The 14,400-nt window shown below is 31.2% G+C and overlaps 3 protein-coding genes across 3 annotated transcripts; 2 read left to right on the top strand and 1 right to left on the bottom strand.

The window, feature by feature from the left end:
• Window positions 1-1,476: 1,476 nt before the first annotated feature.
• LOC119606447 (small glutamine-rich tetratricopeptide repeat-containing protein beta) lies at window positions 1,477-2,984 on the top strand. The gene has a single exon (XM_037959959.1). It carries the CDS (start codon window positions 1,641-1,643, stop codon window positions 2,616-2,618), a length of 978 nt encoding a protein of 325 aa, XP_037815887.1. The 5' UTR covers window positions 1,477-1,640; the 3' UTR covers window positions 2,619-2,984.
• Window positions 2,985-3,386: 402 nt separating this feature from the next.
• On the bottom strand, window positions 3,387-4,712 carry LOC119606446 (E3 ubiquitin-protein ligase RNF26). The gene is made up of 2 exons (XM_037959958.1): window positions 3,914-4,712; window positions 3,387-3,862 (listed from the first exon to the last, which is right to left on the bottom strand). The coding sequence occupies exons 1-2, from the start codon at window positions 4,559-4,561 to the stop codon at window positions 3,521-3,523; spliced, it is 990 nt and encodes a 329-aa protein (XP_037815886.1). The 5' UTR covers window positions 4,562-4,712; the 3' UTR covers window positions 3,387-3,520.
• Window positions 4,713-5,750: 1,038 nt separating this feature from the next.
• On the top strand, window positions 5,751-10,626 carry LOC119606451 (apoptosis inhibitor 5 homolog). The gene is made up of 9 exons (XM_037959964.1): window positions 5,751-6,200; window positions 6,264-6,425; window positions 6,507-6,659; window positions 6,820-6,993; window positions 7,081-7,284; window positions 7,347-7,547; window positions 7,619-7,824; window positions 7,893-8,079; window positions 10,258-10,626. Exons 1-9 carry the CDS (start codon window positions 6,132-6,134, stop codon window positions 10,495-10,497), a joined length of 1,596 nt encoding a protein of 531 aa, XP_037815892.1. The 5' UTR covers window positions 5,751-6,131; the 3' UTR covers window positions 10,498-10,626.
• The last annotated feature ends 3,774 nt before the right edge of the window (window positions 10,627-14,400 follow it).

Raw genomic sequence — 14,400 nt, 5'->3', positions numbered from 1 at the left:
ATATCTGAGAAACTATTAGAGCTAGAATCTTCAAATTTTACATGGAGAACTTTGAAATTCATGTGAACATTTAGGATGGCTTGGCACAACATATATGAAATAAATACAAAATTTCGTGCATCTTGGAAACTCTTATATTATTCAAATTTTTTATAGATAGATAGAAATTGGCGATAGATAGGAACTGGCGAACTTGCAATAATTTGCTTGACATCTTTCATATGTAACATATAATAAATCTAGTATTTATTTATACATATTCCTTTTAGGGTAGCAAAGCACACTGGGTATAGCTAGTTACTAAATAAATAAATATTTAATAAAAATAATTAATTATAATAAATAAATAATACTACAATGGAATAAAAAGTAATAAATACTAATAAATAAATAAAAAAATATTAACCCCCATTATATCAATGTCTGGTTATATTTTATCGTAAGGTTAAATTGACAGTTTTCATACAAAAATTATTTTAACCGGCAGAATATCTAAACGATAATTGGAGTTGGTGTTAACGAGGGTTAATAACAAATAAATAGCAATGAAGAAAGTCGATATAAAAGGGTTAGAAAAGTTGATTTGGCAAAAGTTTACTTTTCATAAATTGTAAAATGTCGGAAATTCGAAAAGTCGACTTTTTATTTCAATTATTATAGTACTTTACTTTGCACTATATGAAATGTAGACTTTTCGACATTCAGACTTTTTTTAATTTACTTATTTAAAATTATCAACTTTTAGAATTATAATATCGACTTTTCCACTTTTTGAAATTTATTTACAAAGTTGATGTTGATACTTCGAAAAGTAGATATTAATAAAAAAAAGTACGAAAAGTTGACAATTTCAAAATTTTGAAATGTCAAAAGATTGACGTTTCGCAAATTGACATAGGTATACATTTCATATATTGCGAAATGTCGAAAATTCGAAAAGTCGACTTTTTATTTCAATTATTATATAAAATGTAGACTTTTCGACATTCAAACTTTTTCCAATTTACTTATTTAAACTTATCAACTTTTCGAACTATAATATCGCCTTTTTTCACTTTTCGATATTTATTTAAAGTTTTCGAAAAATATCAATTGTTCGAAGATCGATTGTAGAACCCTATTTGGGTTTTATAGTTGAAACAAAAAGTCGACTTTTTATCGATTGTTTTCGAACTTTTTCGACTTTTCGATTTTTTTCGCTATATTCAAAGCGAATTTAAAAATCAGTTTTAGTATATTTTATTTATATCATAACATTAATAAAACAGATCATTTCAAATTTTCAGATCAAATTTTCTATTTTTCCGACTTTTCCGACATTTTTCAACTTTTATGTGCAATATCTATTCTTCAAATTTTATTTTATAAGATAATCGATTATTTTTATTATCACAAAACAAACCCTAAACTCGATTAATGTTCTTACTGAATAATACAACTCTGTTACACAGCTAGTCTAAAAAGGTAGTGAATGATTTGACATAAGCTGCCGACCGCAAATAAAAAAAGAAGGAAAAAAGTGTCACATTTTAGACTACTGACGAGGAAAGAAAAAATTAATTTTTAGCTGTTTTGATATAGAAAAAAAGAATAAACGTATTTATTAAAATATTTGAAAAGAATACCTGAAAACTTTAACCATGCCAGACGAAGTTCAACAAACCTTTGTACGTAGCTTTATTGACTACTTGAAGAAACAAATCGATGGCCAGGCATTTACCCCAGATGCACAAGAAAGTTGTGAAGTGGCCATTCAATGTTTGCAGGCAGCCTTTGATCTGGGTGATGAAGAGGCCGAAGAGCAAACACAAACGTCAGCAGCGGCCGGTGCTGAAGGTAAAGCCAAACAAGTATCACTTTTTGAACTTTACGAAACGCATTATATGGAAAAGAATCCGGAAATATTAAAAATGGCCGAAACCATTAAGAATGAAGGTAATCGTTTAATGAAAGATGGCAAATATAATGAAGCCTTATTGCAATATAATCGCGCCATTACCTATGATCCCAAAAACCCTATATTTTACTGTAATCGTGCCGCAGCCTATATACGTTTGGGTGATAATGAACGGGCTATAATTGATTGCAAGTCTGCTTTGGTGTATAACCCCAATTATGGTAAGGCCTATGGTCGTTTGGGTATTGCTTATTCTAATTTGGGTAAATATGAAGAAGCCCAACAGGCCTATGCTAAGGCCATTGAACTCGAACCTGAAAATCAGGATTACCACAATAATTTGGAAGTAGCACGTAATGCACGCAATCATGCCCAAACCGGCATGATACCCCAACTGACCGAAGGTCTTAATGCCATGCTTACAAATCCTGCCATACGTAATTTGTTCAGCACAGCTGACATTGACTTGGAATCCCTGCAGTCAATGTCACAAAATCCAGCTGTAATGAATGCCATTGGTCAAATGTTTGCCGGTATGCAAGGAGGTGGTGGTGGCGGTGCAGATACCACCATACCACCCATGCCCAATGATATGTTGCAATTGTTCCAGGGTTTTGCTCAGCAATTGACTAATGCCTCTGCAGGTGCTAATCAAGGCAACAATAGCGATAGCAATCAACCACCCTCAAACACTGATCAGAAACAACCTCCTTCCAATTAAGGAAAACTATAGAATTTTACATGTTGGAATAAAATGAAGTGTATGGGAATGGACTTCAGACATTTTAAGGAGAAATTAAGTTAATTTTTATATTGTATCATTGTATTCACACTAAACTATGTTTACACTTGATTTTTCAAGTACATACATACCTATATTATTTTTTCTTTTAATATAATTTGGAACATTAAAACTTATATAATAGCGAGAGTGTTTTAGTATTTACAATATTATTCAAATCTAATACCTACTGTAGAATTATATATATACTACATTTAAATGAAGAAAAACAATAAATAAGACATGGCTTATTATGTGCGTGTTCACACCACATGTTAATGCTTTAATTTAAAATCCTAATAAAAATTATAGCTTTTTTAATTTAATAATTTAGAAAATTATGTGAAAAAGCTCTAATCTTGAAGACCTCAGCAAAACAAAAAATCGAACTTTGATCTCTTAAATTTTGAGAATTCATAAATATGTTATTAAATCAGATAATATAAAAGAATTGCTCCAGAATAAAACTAGATTCATACATGCACACATATTATTTCGAATAAATTTTCAAATAATCTTAATAAAAAGTTATTATTTTTTATTAAGATTATTTGAAAATTTGAACATTTATTCGAAATAATATGTGTGTTTTATTATAAAGCAATTCTTTTATATTTTTCTAAATCGTACTTTAAAAATTTGTAAAACTATTGAAAAATGTTCATCGATCTGTACTGAATTGAAAAAAAGTAAGACCTTGATCTTATATAAATTTTAATTTAAGATTTATTTTACAAAAACAACTTTGTACAGATTAAAAAAATTCTTTGTTTAAAAACTAAACTTACCACTAGATTAGAAAATCATTGTCAAATTATTTGGCAGTTGCTCCTATTTGGCTTTTAAATATAAACGGACATCGAATGATCAATAAATGTACGACATAGTGGACAATTTTGTCTTTGGGAAGAGAAAAACATATAATCGGCACACTCCTCACAAAGGCACAAATGCTTGCAGGGCAAGAGGAGAACGCACTTTTGACGATCACGACAAATAACGCAACGTTGTGTAACGTCTAATGTCTTTTCACCATTACTTGGCGAAATACTAGGGCGGGGTAAGGGAGAACGTCTTTGGGCAGCTAAATTACGTAAGGGAGTAGTAGTAACAGTTGGATTAACTCTGCGTCTAAACAAGCGCCTGGTTAGTTGGCTTAAACAAAGGCAACATGAACTAATAAACTGTAAAAGAAATTAATAAAATGCAAATAATTACTATTTTTAGATACCTACCCTCTTTATTTTCAAACAACATCTCAATATAGCATAGCCCACTCTTCTACGATGGTGCCACAAAAGAAACAGCAATACCAAACCAATAGTTAAACGAAATATATCTTCCACTATAACCTTTACTATATACACCACAGTTATGCGTATATTGGTAACACTATCCACTATAAAATCTCCCACAGCGATTATGGCATAAAGCAACCATCTGGGCAAGAGTGTAATCAGCCACCAAGCACAATCCGCTATTAATAATAGAGCATTTCTCAGTAGATTTAAAAAATCTGCCACAAAACTACCAATTTGTGTAGCCAGTAGCTTCGAGTGTAAACGTGTATTGATAAAAAACTTTGCTATGTGCTTTATAAAAACCCCCACCGCTTCCAGCATACCATTGATGCCACCATTGGCGGAAGTTCTGATATAATTTGTTACAGCTGCTATGCTGGTATTAAGTTCACAAATAAAACGATAAAGTTCTTCTCCTATAATAGCTAAAGCAGTAAATATATCTCGTATAATATTACAGGCCTGTATTAGTAGCAGGAATATGGCTCGTCCAATGTGATAACTGGCGGTCAGTATAAATACGGCTATTGAGTGCAATAAATGCATACATTTTAAAACTGGTTGCACCAGCGCGGTCAACATTTTGCATTACTACATATAGTTGTCATAAATATATTTCTATTCGCTTTTATTAAATTTTTATTAAAATTTAAATATAAAAATGCAAAAACTCCGGCGGATTGTTTATGTTTTCGTTTTTAAATGCAGATTTTTTGAAATAGTCAGCAGAGTTGCATTTTTTAGTGTCAACAAAGAAATCATTGGCAACGCAATGTTACTGTTAAATTACAATTGCCGCGTCAAGCGATGCCGTTATTAAAGGAAAAACTGAAATGCTTCATGGATATAACATATAAAAATATGTATATGTTAATCTGGATTGTGAGAAAATATCCAAATCTGACTTTAGAATTGAAACATATACAATTTTCATAAAATAAAAGAGAAACGTAATAATTTTTTTTTTTAATTTTATGGTTGGTCGTAATTCTGTGACCAATATTTCGATGTGATACAATTGGAATAACATTGATTTTGTTATATCTTTAAGGTGTATAAAGAGTCGGCTTATATTAGGCGTTTTTCATGTGTGTTGACATCACCTCTTTTAATAAGTCAGCGTTGCCATGTAGTTACAATTTTTATTAATATTTTTGTTTAAAAACTCAAACTCAACTTTTTCTTCATCATTTAAGTGAAATAATAAATTTCTGTCGAAATTTATACAATTTATATATATATATAAATTGTATATATATTTTTTTTATTCAAATTTTATTGAATTTTACATTAATATTTAAAAGACGCAAATAAACTTAACTTTTTAAATTCAAATTTTATTGAGTTTTTAAGTGTTATTATTAAACACAAAAGTTATATATATACACCAAAATGGTTGGCATCACTAAAAATCGGCATCATAATTTTTTTTCGTATTCCATTTTCTTCTCCACTACGTTTGTTTTCACTGTTGATGACTACAGAGATACAGGTCGATGTAAAATGAGCGACGGCGCCGATTGACAATTTTATTCGTCGTCTTTTTATAAAATATATCGGCGCCGGCGAAAAAAAACGGCAAAATCTATGCGGAGATCTATTTTCTTTTTAAGAAAAATATCTAAATAGTAAGTATCTCTATATTATTATAGTTATTATTTTATTATTATAGTTATTTATATGAAAAATTGTCTAATACATAAACACAATATAATGTGGCAACGCGGTTTGAAAAACCGAAGCCGGCGACCAGCCGCCGCCTTTTTGAGCCAAGTCGGCTTGTATCTTTGGCTGCCACCACAATTGTCTAACGGGAAATACACGCGATTTAATTTTCTCTAAAAAGCCAAAAATAATTTGCCAAGTGTTAAAAAAATATTAAATAATATTGTAAATTACGTGATTATAAAGCAATAAAATAATTTTCGTTTTACATTAGTGAGAACAAACTTAATTGAAATCAAGTATAGAAAAATACACGCTAGGAAAACATTTTTCCTACGAATAGCAAACGAAAAGGAAAAGCAGAAAATTAAGAAGAAAAAACTTGTCTACGACGAGGGAAAAAAGACGCTGATCTGTACTACAATATTTGTATACAATAATAGGAAAAAATACAGACGGCTAGTGAAAAAGAATTGACAATTTAAACATGGATAATATTGAACATTTGTATAAATGTTATGAAATTTTATCAGATGCTGGTGACAAAATATCGGAAGTAAGTGGAAATATAATAAAAAAAACTATGTTTTTTTTCTAAAATTTACTTTGGTCTTTGTAGCATGTTTCTGAATACAAGGATATATTGAAAGCCGTCAAAGGTTCTTCTAAGGAAAAACGTTTAGCTTCACAATTTATTGGTAAATTTTTCAAACATTTTCCTGATTTATCAGATACCGCTATCGATGCTCAATTGGATTTGTGTGAAGATGATGATATGCAGGTGAATATTGTTTTTGTTTTTTTTTGGGGGGGGTTTTTAAATTCCTAACCTCTAATTAAATTTTGTTTTTTTTTTTCTTAGATACGCCGCCAAGCTATTAAAGACTTGCCCAAATTGTGTCAAGATACTGTAGGCATTACTGCCAAAGTTGGTGACACTTTGGCTCAGCTTTTGGTGTTGGATGATCCATTGGAATTGCAGCAAGTTAATAACTCTTTGCAGACAATTATTAAGGTAATTTAAGATTAGGTGTAATTGGGATTTATAAGTTAAGAAGGAAATGGTACAATTTTTTGTTTTTGCTTCACAGTTTCCATTTAAAAAACTGAAAATGGTTTCCTAAACGGAACAGGAATCAGAAGTTATTTACTAAGTTTTAATTTTTCCATTTTAGATGGATTGCAAGGGTTCTTTGACTGGTATTTTTACACAAATTTCAAATGGTGATGAACCGACACGTGAACGTTGTTTTAAATTTATTGCCACCAAACTATTTGCCATGGGACCAACGATCGTAACCAAGGAAATAGAAGAATTTATTATTGATGAAATTAAGAAAATTTTACAGGTATGTAAAAATCAAATTAATTTCCAAATTTTTAAAATTTAGAAAAAATTTCGAAAAAAAAATACTATATTAAAAATTTAATTACAGGACGTTACTGCTGATGAATTTCATTTGTGCATGAATATATTGGGAAGCACTAAACTCGGTACAACCATAACGGGACATGCTGAATTGGTTAATTTGGCTAAAGAACAAGCTGAACTTAATGCTGATATCGATGCTATAACCATAGAAGATGAAATTGTTGAACGTTTCATACAGTGTGCCACACACGCTATGCCATATTTTTCGGTAAGTCTGTTTGTCTTCTTTGATGTAATAAAGACATAAATTTTTCTATTTCTTACTTTTAGAATACCATCAAATCAACTGAATTTGTTGTTTATGTTTGTGATAAATTATTACCTTTGAGTACTTGGAATATGATTGCTACAACAGCCGGCCAGGATCAAGTACAATTACGTTTATTGAAAGTTTTCGCTGAAATGTGTACATTTTGTGATGTTTTAGACAATGCCACACAACGTATTGATAATATTTATCAAGTTTTGAGAGTAAGTTTCACTATTAAGCAAATAATAGAAAATATACTAAAACTAAAATTTTCTGTTAATTTTTTTCTTAGGAATATATGCCTCTACCTCAGCTTAAAGATGATGAAGACATTAGCAGTCCTCCACCTTCCTTCCAATTCTCTCATGCTGAGTGTTTATTGTATGCTGTACATACTTTGGGTAAAAAACATCCCGATAGTTTGTCATTCGTTAATGATGCCGACAAATTAAAAGATTTTCGCTCTAGATTGCAATATTTGGCACGTGGTACTCAAGGGTAAGATTTGCTTAAGAATTTTTAGTGATTTTAGTTATTTATTTAATTGTTTTATTTGTGGTTTTCAGTTATATTAAAAAATTGGAAGAAGCTGTTAAAGGCAAATCAGCCGAAGACTTAAAATCGGAAGAAAATCAATTGAAATTGACTGCTTTAAAGACAACTTCGAATATAAGCACCTTAATAAGAGACTTATTCCATTCGCCACCCAGTTTCAAACATGATATACAATTATCATGGGTTAAACGTAAAAATGTAAGTACATACTTATTTATAGCTCTAATAGAATTCTCATATGCCATTTCCTCAAAACTTGTTAGTTAAATAGATGATGTTTACAAGTGACGCTTAATAATATGTCTCAAATAATGCTGCATTTCTAGTTCAATTCTAATTCTGTTCTAGTTCAGTTCTAGTTCAGTTCTAGTTCAGTTCTAGTTCAGTTCTAGTTAAGTTCTAGTTCAGTTCTAGTTCAGTTCTAGTTCAGTTCTAGTTCAGTTCTAGTTCAGTTCTAGTTCAGTTCTAATTCAGTTCTAGTTCAGTTCTAGTTCAGTTCTAGTTCAGTTCTATTTCAGTTCTAGTTCAGTTCTAGTTCAGTTCTAGTTCAGTTCTAGTTCAGTTCTAGTTCAGTTCTAGTTCAGTTCTAGTTCAGTTCTAGTTCAGTTCTAGTTCAGTTCTAGTTCAGTTCTAGTTCAGTTCTAGTTCAGTTCTAGTTCAGTTCTAGTTCAGTTCTAGTTCAGTTCTAGTTCAGTTCTAATTCAGTTCTAGTTCAGTTCTAGTTCAGTTGTAGTTGAGTTCTAGTTTAGTTCTAGTTCAGTTCTAGTTCAGTTCTAGTTCTAGTTCAGTTCTAGTTCAGTTCTAGTTCAGTTCTAGTTCAGTTCTAGTTCAGTTCTAGTTCAGTTCTAGTTCAGTTCTAGTTCAGTTCTAGTTCAGTTCTAGTTCAGTTCTAGTTCAGTTCTAGTTCAGTTCTAGTTCAGTTCTAGTTCAGTTCTAATTCAGTTCTAGTTCAGTTCTAGTTGAGTTCTAGTTTAGTTCTAGTTCAGTTCTAGTTCAGTTCTAGTTCTAGTTCAGTTCTAGTTCAGTTCTAGTTCAGTTCTAGTTCAGTTCTAGTTCAGTTCTAGTTCAGTTCTAGTTCAGTTCTAGTTCAGTTCTAGTTCTAGTTCAGTTCTAGTTCAGTTCTAGTTCAGTTCTAGTTCAGTTCTAGTTCAGTTCTAGTTCAGTTCTAGTTCAGTTCTAGTTCAGTTCTAGTTCAGTTCTAGTTCAGTTCTAGTTCAGTTCTAGTTCAGTTCTAGTTCAGTTCTAGTTCAGTTCTAGTTCAGTTCTAGTTCAGTTCTAGTTCAGTTCTAGTTCAGTTCTAGTTCAGTTCTAGTTCAGTTCTAGTTCAGTTCTAGTTCAGTTCTAGTTCAGTTCTAGTTCAGTTCTAGTTCAGTTCTAGTTCAGTTCTAGTTCAGTTCTAGTTCAGTTCTAGTTCAGTTCTAGTTCAGTTCAGTTCTAGTTCAGTTCTAGTTCAGTTCTAGTTCAGTTCTAGTTCAGTTCTAGTTCAGTTCTAGTTCAGTTCTAGTTCAGTTCTAGTTCAGTTCTAGTTCAGTTCTAGTTCAGTTCTAGTTCAGTTCTAGTTCAGTTCTAGTTCAGTTCTAGTTCAGTTCTAGTTCAGTTCTAGTTCAGTTCTAGTTCAGTTCTAGTTTCAGTTCTAGTTCAGTTCTAGTTCAGTTCTAGTTCAGTTCTAGTTCAGTTCTAGTTCAGTTCTAGTTCAGTTCTAGTTCTAGTTCAGTTCTAGTTCAGTTCTAGTTCAGTTCTAGTTCAGTTCTAGTTCAGTTCTAGTTCAGTTCTAGTTCAGTTCTAGTTCAGTTCTAGTTCAGTTCTAGTTCAGTTCTAGTTCAGTTCTAGTTCAGTTCTAGTTCAGTTCTAGTTCAGTTCTAGTTCAGTTCTAGTTCAGTTCTAGTTCAGTTCTAGTTCAGTTCTAGTTCAGTTCTAGTTCAGTTCTAGTTCAATTCTAGTTCAGTTCTAGTTCAGTTCTAGTTCAGTTCTAGTTCAGTTCTAGTTCAGTTCTAGTTCAGTTCTAGTTCAGTTCTAGTTCAGTTCTAGTTCAGTTCTAGTTCAGTTCTAGTTCAGTTCTAGTTCAGTTCTAGTTCAGTTCTAGTTCAGTTCTAGTTCAGTTCTAGTTCAGTTCTAGTTCAGTTCTAGTTTAGTTCTAGTTCAGTTCTAGTTCAGTTCTAGTTCAGTTCTAGATCAGTTCTAGTTCAGTTCTAGTACAATTCTAGTTCAGTTCTAGTTCAATCTCATATTCTGAAGCTGCATTATAAATATTTCAAAATTCAAGCAAATTTTAAATTCATTTTCATAATATTTTAAGTTCAAAATAGAATAAAGAAAACAAATTGATCACATTTTTAAAAATTCTCATGACGTCGTTTAAACATTTTTCTTTTGTAGAATAAAATCGGATCCAAACGTCATGCCCCCATAACATTCGATGGCAAAGCGGAAAACGGTAAAGATGAAGAAAAGAAAACTAAAAATGCAACAGATCAAAAAATCTATTCGCCGCCCTCGGGTAAATATTCAGCCAAAGTACAAAACTACGGCAACAATCAAAACAATCGTCAACGTTCTCGCAACTCTGGAGGCGGTGGTGGTGGCTATAGAAATCGTCGCAACTTTAAAAAATATTAAACCTCAAGAAAGCACAATACTGATGCTTTTTTTTAATATTAGTTTAATAAAAAACACAACAACAATAACATCGTATGATATTTAAGCTGCTGATAACAAAAAAAAAAAAAAAAAAAAAAAAACGACAAATATCATAAAACTTTAAAATACTTTTCAACACTTACTAGTCTTTTTTGTTTATTCAAATAACTAAAACAACAAAAACTACTACATAAAAATTAACGTTAAGAGTTAAAACTTTTCTTCTACGACAACAAACTTCTACTACTGAGCAATTACTCGTTGGCAACTCCTGCAGATCATGTTGTTATTCCGGAGATTCTTCTTGTCATCTTTTACAATTTTCCTTGTGTATGAACCCAACAATTTTCCTAAGCACACGTGGCACTTCATCATTTCTACAAAAAAGGTAAGCTTTACTTAGCTTTTTAATAATTTGTATTTTTTCTCTCATTTCAGTTTTTTACAAAAAAAAGTTTAAACATCTTTAATAAAACTTCTTCACGTAAACTTCTTTTACAATATTTGCTTAAACTCATTTAGCTAAATTGTTAATACATATTTCTCTTATACTTTTCCTTTATTAATATTCATTTTCACGACAATTTATTTTGTTTTTCTTAATATTTGTTTCAATATATTTCTTCATTTCTTTTATGTAAGCAATTGTAAAATGCTTTTTTTTTTGATAGAAAAACAATAATAACTTAAATATGTTTACGAGCTTAACATTTAAACGAATGTTTTACAATGTAAATGATAACAGAAACAGAAAATTATTTATTTCTTCTTAGTTAAAAAAAAAACGAGTTAAAATCACTTAAATGAACAAATTACTTACGATATTTTGTTTTCGAAACTAATCCCTTTTGAATAGGAAAATTACTTTTTACAAAACGTTTTCTTTTTATGATTTTCATTTTTTTCAGTTTTCCTTTTTATTTTTTATAAAATTTTTATTTTTATTATTTTTTTTATTTTTCTTTAAATATTATTTTTTATTTTTTTTTCTCTCCAGCGTTTTGTTAAAAGTTATTTTCCTTTATATTCTCTTAACTTCTTATTAACTATTATAACGTTTAATTGTCATTCTTTTTTATATATATACGAAATATATATTTATATTTATAAAAAATTAAAAATTTAAACAAATTAATTTAATAAAATATTCATAAAAAACGTAAAAAAGGTTTTAGGCGTGTGTGTGTTTTTACATTTCATACTCATCCTACTTTTTTTCGCCCCATCCCATACACCGCCTTCAGCCAATATTTTTTTTTAAAGTCCAAAATATTTTATTTCTTTTCTTTTTCGGTATATATTCAATCATTCATATTATTAATTGTAATTTTAAAATTAATAATAATAATTATTATAAATATCTCGACTTTGTTCGTTTGAAAAAAAAATCTACGAAATATATGAGTCGCAATATACTTATATTAAAATCAATAAAAATATAAAAAAAACTAATGATCGTGTGATTTTTTTCGATCGTGTGTGTTAAAATATTATTAAAGGTAAAAAATTTTATAAACCAAACAAATGTGACTGTTATGACTGTTGCTGGAATGATTTCGGAGTAGTGATTGTTAGTGAAATAATACAAATATTAAAGAAAAAGGTTCTAAACTGTAGAATAACTGCAAGAAAACTGTCTGAAAATGTCCGGATTAATGTAGAAATAACCGCATCAAACTGCCACTGTCATACAAAAACTTTAATCTTTGACATTGCACTCCCAGATGAGTGATAACTTCATCAGCATTTAAAGAATATATCCTAACCTTGTTTAGCAAGTTTATTCTCAATATTAAGGTGTCCAGCAGTACAATGTGTCTTACAGCGTCTGGATGTTGCAGATCAAGAACATATTGACATGCTAGGATCCTAAGGTGGAAGTGCCTTGCAGTGCAGTGAGGCTTACCGCGTCTAGATGTTGGAGATCAAGAACATATTGACATGCCAGGATACTAATTTTAAAGTTGATTGCAGTGCAGTGTGACTTACAGCGTCTGGATGTTGCAGATCAAGAACATATTGACATGCTAGGATCTTAAGGTGGAAGTGCCTTGCAGTGCAGTGAGGCATTCCGCGTTGCAGATCAAGAACATATTGACATGCTAAGATCCAAAAGTTTCTGCCCTCAGTCATGAATTAACCATCTGACAAAATTAACCTGCACACAGACTTTGATAGAATGTTTAGGTAAGAATTTCATGCAGGAGCGAAATGTATAGGGACGTTTAAAAATGAACTGGTAGTGTTGGTTCCGAAGCGAAATAGTATTGAATTTAACATCAGTTCCGATCAGATCTGGTACGAACTTGGGATAGGAAAATCTCATAATTTAACTAATGACTGTTAAGCAATATGGACATCTTCTCAAATACTATGTGATCTCAACATTCATGCAAATTTTGGAATTTTTTTTCGACAAACAGATGGCGCGTCTATCAGTCAATTTCTACACAGCCAAATATCTATTGGTTAAACAATGTTAGACTGACCTTAGTGTGGTTCCATATGCACATATAGACTACCATGGCAATTAGCGAGGATCTGCTTTAATATCTCTCTCTTTAGCCCGACTTTAATTGTAATTCCTCGAGGGCTTTTTAGGAGTAGTATCTACAAATTCGTTCGAGATCGTGTCTCGACCTATCGTGACCTTTACCAAAGTAGGAATCATATCACACGAAGGACGTTTTAAAAAAAAAAACTAATTGTAGTGGAAACAGTCTCCTTAACAATAGTGAATGAAATGCATTAAGATCTACAGCGATAGCTGTAAGCCTGCTGTATGAAATCAGGTAAAGTATGGACATTCGACCGGATTCAACTCTCGAACTGAATTGCTTGACATCTCTTTATTGTTCTTGTGATAGTTTCGCTATTGTCGGAAGCTCTTGCTGAGTTGACAATCTTGGGAAGTTTAAAAAACGAATCATACCGGAGCGGAAATCTAATTGTAATGGAAACAGCCTCGTTATCAATTGATATGATATCTACAATAACATCTGTAAGACTAAAAATGGTATGGAACGTATCTTTAAATTTGCACACTTGAGTCGAGCATTTCATTAGAACTTACGGACAAAAATTTTGCAAATTTAATCAATTTTGTGACAATTTCAAGGTAGAACTCCGCTGTTTACTACTGACACAGTAATCTCAGATGCGTATCATGACAAATAAAATAGGAAGAGGATTAAATGAGGAAATTTACTATTTTGTTGATATCAAAAGAGTGACTCTAAAGTTGTACCCAAACTAGGTAAGGATCACACAGAAATTATATAGCTGAGTTATGAATATAGAGGATCCATTGCTTTGGTTTATTATTGGATTGGATATTTGGATTATTCCAAGAATGAAACTGAATATTTGCATAGAGACTTTCAGGGAATTTGGTCGAAAAAAAGGCGAATAATTTCGAACGTAATGGCGAATAATTTCGAATGAAATGACGGTGAATTTCGCAATAGTAGTCCACTAAATACCAGGTCACTAACACATCTCGCAGTAATGCCAGATTTGTGTCTTCTCTTAGGATTAGGTTTAGCAGGCTTATGCACTATAAAAAGGTGCATTTCGACTCGGAGACCATAAGGTCCATAGTGATTCCCTTCAAAGAGTAAAGATTCAAAGACATAGAAACAAAAACACTACAACAAAACAAGAAAGAAAGAAGATATGTAAAAAAGATAGAGGAATGAAACTGGTCTATTCCAAGGGATTACAACCCAGAAGATTTACCAGATCGGTACCCTAAAGAATAATAAAGATGAGAGAGAAAATCTATGTTCCCCTATAAAGAAGAAGTGACAATTCCCTTGACAAAACCTAATAGACTGCGAGGGTTAATACCCGCAATATACCCGTTTCGTAATGGAACCTAGC

This window comes from Lucilia sericata, unplaced genomic scaffold (assembly GCF_015586225.1).
Source record: "Lucilia sericata isolate MDLA Ls3-8-SP2 unplaced genomic scaffold, ASM1558622v1 Contig000586F_arrow, whole genome shotgun sequence".
NCBI lineage: Eukaryota > Metazoa > Arthropoda > Insecta > Diptera > Calliphoridae > Lucilia > Lucilia sericata.
This window is presented reverse-complemented; position numbering and strand designations above follow the sequence as displayed.